Source organism: Arachis duranensis, chromosome 5 (genome assembly GCF_000817695.3).
Source record: "Arachis duranensis cultivar V14167 chromosome 5, aradu.V14167.gnm2.J7QH, whole genome shotgun sequence".
NCBI lineage: Eukaryota > Viridiplantae > Streptophyta > Magnoliopsida > Fabales > Fabaceae > Arachis > Arachis duranensis.
In genome coordinates, this window is record NC_029776.3 from 77,934,089 (window position 1) to 77,940,420 (window position 6,332).

Consider the following 6,332-nt stretch of genomic DNA (forward strand, 5'->3'; position numbering starts at 1 on the left):
AATGACATTATATGAGTTCAGAATGATATTTAAGTTCAAAATGCTGCTAGAAGCACCAATCACATTCAATAATGACATATACACCCAGAAATGCGCCATACAGAGTTTATATGTATAGAAACCTACTTAAAAAATATCCAAACATGCACAAAACAGAGTTTATATATATACTAAAAATAATTTCACTAGAAATACGTAAAACAACGTAAACGACTTCCAGAACAGTAATATGAGATATAAACCAAGAACAGTGAAACAAAGAGAGAAATACGACGATATAATGCTTCGATTTCGAAATCAAAAATAGAAATGTGAAAAACCTAGAAGAAAAATGATACAGTACCTTGAATAGTGTTTGTTCCTTCTTTTTGGACTTTTTTTTAATGGAGATTTGTATGTTTTTTTCTTGATTTCTTTTACTTTTTGCGAGGAATTGGACGGTTTTTTCAGAGCTTTGTTTGATTTTAAACGTGGCTTGAATCTCAAGGGTTTGGGTATTGATTGAGGAAGAAGAGAAAGAGTCTTTCATAATAAGTGCGCTTTGGAAAAACAAAACGGTTGAGTAAGGCATGTGGTTTTTATGCTCAGAGTGTGGTGCGCGTCGGTTTTGTTGGGTTTGGGCCAACTTGTAAAACTTATAAGCCAAAAAAATTTATATGTGTAGTAGGTGTGTTTATATTATTAATATCTTATTTGTTAATTTTTAGTGTTCATGTAGTATAATTGATATGATATGATTTTTATATATAATATACAAATAGTTGTTCCTAAATTGACATCTTTATTACTAATATAAATATCTCATTCCCTAATATTGTGATGAGTTTTCTTGCAATACAAACCAGCTAAGTTTGAAGGAAACAAAATCGAGTTACTCAATTCGTAAGCTTTTACCTGTCTTCGTAATTCATAAATGAAATAATAAACAAATATTCGTTAAATTTTGTTAGTACTTTTATGTGTATGCATTCGGCACGAAGAACAGTCCAACGAATTTTGGAAGTTGTTTTTCTCATTTTTGTTTTGTAACTAGAAAATATCAGTGATGAAATTAACATTGATAAAGTTTTAAGTTTGCCACTCAATACTAACACATTGTTTAGTAGGAGGGGATTGGTGTAGTATCTAAAAGGTAAAGTCTAACTTATTAAAAAACATTAAAAATTAATATTTAATTTTAAAAATATAAAAATAAATTAAAACAAAAAGCGTCATATAATAAGTACTATAGAATTCACTTTATATACTAAAATGACAGAGATTTCTCTCTCTTATTCAATCATTTAGTTTGAATTTTAAATAATATAGAATCACTTGTATTATTAGAGTCTTGTTTCTCAAATCAATAATGTTTTAAAGATAATAAAAGATCAGTTCAATCAATCTAAAATTATTTTATTTAATATTTATTAATTATTATAATTATATAATTTTAGATCTAATAAATATATAATTATAAATATTATATATATAAAATAATAAATATTAAATTAAATAAGATAACCTTAACTATTTTTTCTCAATATCATTCTTCATTTCATAAAAATGTCTAGCCCAATATATATTTCTTAAGAAGTAAGAAGCAATTAAAATTGTTTCATAACCTTGAAATTCACATTTCACCAACCAACTCAATAAGAATATTGCTTCTGCTTGGTGTTGTACTCTTTAGTCAAATCCCTACGTTTTATGAATACCAATTTAGTGAACAACATAACTCATTCCCACTTATAATAGTAAGCCTTTTTTTTGTCCTCTCTTATTGTCAACTATGTCCAAAGCAAATAATGTGAATGGAAATCTAATGGAGAAGAGAAATAATAGTAGTAACAAAGAGTCACAGAAATCATTGTTGAACCACCAAAGATTTTTCCCCAAACACCACAACAAAGTGCACCCAATTAAGCTTCAGAGAAGCTCTTCTCCATCTCCATCGTTGTTGTCATCACAAAACTCAGATGATTCTTTGTCCCTACTTGATGAGAATATTTCATTGACTCTGCATTTGGCTTCTCCATACCAAAGAATGGTAATTAATGAACATGAAGTTCAGCTAAGTCCACCACAACAGATCAATAAGAATGAATCTGGTGAATTGAAAAGGTGCAACTGGATCACAAACAACTGTGGTATGATAGATCAATTTCATTCTTTAGCTTATTTGATTTAATATTCTCTTTCATTTACTTTAATTTAATTTGTTGCACGGATACTTCAAAACTGATGACATCTAGTATTCAATTTATAAATATTTTACTAATAGTTTTATTATTGTCTTAGGACTTGTTTGGGTGAGCTTTTATTAAAAAGATTTTTTTTGAGTTATCATTTTTTTTAAAAATTTATGAAAAAAAAAGTAATTTTATGTTTGGATATCTCATTCAAAAAGATCTTTTTATTTATCAATTATGTTTGGGTATAACAATATAAAATATTTTTTTATTTATTTATTACATGAAAAACATCTTTTTTTTTAAAAAAAATATCTTTTAAAAAAAATGTAAATTACAGCTTCTCAAAAAAGATGTTTTTTTTATTTTTTTAGTATTTTTACTTTTACCGTTAGAAATTTGTCAAATACACTAAAAAATAAAAAAATTATTAAAAAATATTTTTTTTACTAAAATAATGGTGTCCAAACAAACACTTAGTGTTTTACTTTGAAATAACTAAACTCTTGCAATGCTTTATTATGCCACCTAATTTGGAGATTTTGACCAAAACATATATGTTTATTCAAGAAGAAAAAGTAAAGATGCATTTGACTTACATTTTTATTTTTTATTTTTATAATTTTGTGAAGAATAAAAAAATATGAGGTAAATAGAAAAAATATAATTTTATTATTTTTGTTATTTTTTTATAAAATAAAAAAATAAAAAATACTAAAAACAAAAAAAATGAAAACACAAACCAGATACATCTTAATAATCTTATACTTTGTTTTTTTTTTATTTTCTTTGGTTTAATATTTTCGAGAAGCAAGATCGGAATTAATATAGAGATCTTAGCTTGTGCAGATAAGGCTTACATAGAATTTCATGACGTGTGGTGGGGAGTTCCAACCTATGATGACAAGTAAGTAGCATTTCTGCATTATGCTACAACTTTTGTGTCTTTCAAAAGGGAATTTTTTTTTTTTTTAAGTGAAGTTAGGTGAAGAGCAAAATTTGTAACCGTTGGAGCTGCTTGTAAATGCTATTTCTACAACTCACCGGACTTCTAAAACAACTCACACATGGTTCTTCATACAAAATTCTTAATTTCTTGAATCATGGACACAGCAAATTGTTCGAGCTGCTTGTAATGTCGGGGTTGCTGATGGATTACAATTGGACAGAAATTCTGAAAAGAAGGGAAATTCTTAGGTAAATGATTTGTATGTATGCATGTGCTGTTTGATTCTTAATTACACTAACTTGTCTATATAATTAATGATTGCAAAAAACAGAGCAGTTTTTGGTGGATTTGATCCTAATATTGTTGCCAAGATGGAGGAGACCGAAATCAGGGAGATAGCTTCAAACAAAGCAACTTTCTCAGCGGAATGCAGAGTTAGGTGCATTGTAGACAATGCCAAATGCATCATCAAGGCTAGTACAAATCAACCCCCGATCTATGCAAATTTTAGATTTTATTCTCGATAAAGTACAAAGTGATTGTGTCATTAAAAAATAAAAATTATTCATATATCCTTACAATAATTAACACTTCTTCTCATTATCTTTTTATGATTTTAATAGAAAAAATATTATTTTATTCTCTAATATTTCGGTTAAATTATAACTTTATCTATTATGCGGAGTCTTATTTTTGTCCAAAATATTTTATTTCGTTTTATTTTTGTCCTTTAGTCAAAATTAAATTTTTTCTTTTAAAAATATTTTTTTTATTATGATCTTCTTATTCATATTATTTTTTACTTTCACTTTTAAATTACTAAAACCACTACTATGACTATTAATGATTGCTTTGGTCAACCTTCTTCTAATTGAAATAAATTATGTTTAATTATTCTGTTAATAGTATAGTTTTATTAAATTTGTAATTGAATATATTTTAAAGCTTTCAATTATGTGTCTACACTATTTTTAATTTTGTAATTAGATCCTTATCATATTAAAAAATATTAGAATTAATAAAATATTTTTTCACAAATTAAAAATACCTACGATTAAGAATATAATTAGATCTTTGGCCATATAATTTTTAAAAAAATATTCTATTAATATAATATGGACCTAATTACAAAATTCAAAATGGCATAGGGACCCTATTAAAAGCTTTTAAAGTATGGAGACTTAAATACAAATTTGGTAAAACTATAGAGATTGACAAAATAATTAAATCAAATTGTTAATTATATATTCTTAGGGTAAACTACCAAAATGGTACACAAAAGTTCACCATCACTGACAACAACAATTCCAATAGATACAAATGACAAATAAGTTTTCGAATAATTTAAAATGAGACAAAAATAACTAGATATCGAATATATATTAAAAAATTTTAGAGATCAAATTTTGATATAATTTTTTACAAATATTATTAAAAAATATGATCTTTTCTTCTTTAAAATTTGGTAATTTTACGTCAAGTGATTTTTTCAAAATGAAAAAAAAATCGTAAAACTTTTTTGAAAATTAAAAAAAAAATTTTAGAGATCAAAATTTGATCTATATTTAAAATGGATAAATTGTTTGCTAAATACAAAAATTTTTTCTGCCACTTATAAAAAATATAATATCTATTAGTTAGTTATGTTGCATTTTCAAATTATTCAATGGCTTATATGTTATTTGTATCTTTAAGAATTATTTTTGACAACGATATAAATTTTGTAATACCATTTTAATAATTTATCCTATATTTTTTATTTCCAAATTCTTAAGAATAATTATTTTTCATATTTTCACTTGGTGCTTTGATACGTTTTGGTAGTATTTCATGACTATTTTAGGGGAAATTATATAAAAAATTTTTTAAAAAGTTGCAATATTTGGTTGTTTCAACCATTAGATTACAAAATTTTATTCAAGATAACTTGATGAAAAATATTAAATTAAATTAAAGAAACATAATTAAAAATTAAGTCAAACTATAAGGTCTTATAGTATAATAAAATAATCTTGAAAAAAAAATGGAGAACCTATTCTAGAAGTGAATTTCTTTTTTTTTTTTTCCCCTGTATAATGCCATAAATATGTTTAAATGTAATATGTTAAATTCATGTCAAGACAAATAATATCTTGAATTACTTTGATTTGATGAATTTACATTTATAGTTATTCTGCTTTTGATTCTCCACAGATTGTGAAGGAACGTGGATCATTCAGTAGTTACATATGGGGTTATGTAAATCACAAGCCATTAAACAACAAATATAAATTGCCAAGAGATGTTCCACCAAGGACTCCCAAAGCAGATACGATAAGCAAGGATCTCATAAAGCGAGGATTCAGATTCTTGAGTCCAGTCATAGTCTACTCTTTCATGCAGGCTGCAGGGTTAACCAACGATCATCTTTTGGATTGTTATAGACACAATCAATGTGTAAGGCTAGCAGAAAGATCTTGGAGACATATTTAAATTAAGTTGGAACTTTTACTTTATTGTTTAATTATTTTGAATTTTATTATAAGGTATATATTAATAAGTTTTCCAAACGTGTAGCATGAAAGATACATTGTTTTGTTTGCTGGATTTTATTGGGCTTCATATATAGGGTCAATTTTCTTCTTCTCTTATTATTATATGGCTCCATTATGTATGGTGCAGGGCTATTTCACCAGAAATTATATTTCTAGCTTCGCTTTCGGGCTTTTGTTCCATTTGAATATATATCAAAATATATAAATGAAATAAATTAGATGGTCATGTCAGCCTTGAACATGTGATTTAAAATGTTTTTGACAGTACAAGTTTTAATAAAACTATGTTATAATCACTTTGAGAATCAACGGCTTTCAGAATCTCTAGCTAAAGGTTTTTAAATCATGAAACATCACAACGTAGCTAGAGAAATTATTCTCTAGCGGAGATATGATTCTCCCATTGTTTTCAAGAAATAGGAATTTTCTAAGTTAGAGATAAGATTCTCTTATTTACAGAATAAATGTTATTCTAAGTTTAGAAAATCGATTCTTCAAGCTAAGAATTCAAATTTCAGCTTATAACGGTTAGTTAGAGATACGATTCTCTTATAGTCAAATGGGTATGACAAATGGCTCATTTCTACCAACTTTACAATTGATACAAAGTTTTTGGAGGCCTATAAATATAGGCAAATGAGTTATATAAATTAATCAAGACATTTCTAAATTCATACA

At 26.0% G+C, this 6,332-nt stretch overlaps 1 protein-coding gene across 2 annotated transcripts; it reads left to right on the forward strand.

Annotated features, from left to right (window-relative positions):
• The first annotated feature begins 1,742 nt into the window (after nt 1-1,742).
• Nucleotides 1,743-5,732, forward strand: LOC107489622 (uncharacterized). 2 transcript variants are annotated; one of them, XM_016110375.3, is made up of 5 exons: nt 1,743-2,129; nt 3,012-3,078; nt 3,285-3,368; nt 3,452-3,593; nt 5,314-5,732. In XM_016110375.3, the coding sequence occupies exons 1-5, from the start codon at nt 1,772-1,774 to the stop codon at nt 5,590-5,592; spliced, it is 930 nt and encodes a 309-aa protein (XP_015965861.1). In that variant the 5' UTR covers nt 1,743-1,771; the 3' UTR covers nt 5,593-5,732. The 2 variants fall into 2 exon arrangements, with proteins under 2 accessions (XP_015965861.1, XP_015965862.1); XM_016110376.3 differs by having other exon boundaries at nt 3,021-3,078.
• Nucleotides 5,733-6,332: the final 600 nt, after the last annotated feature.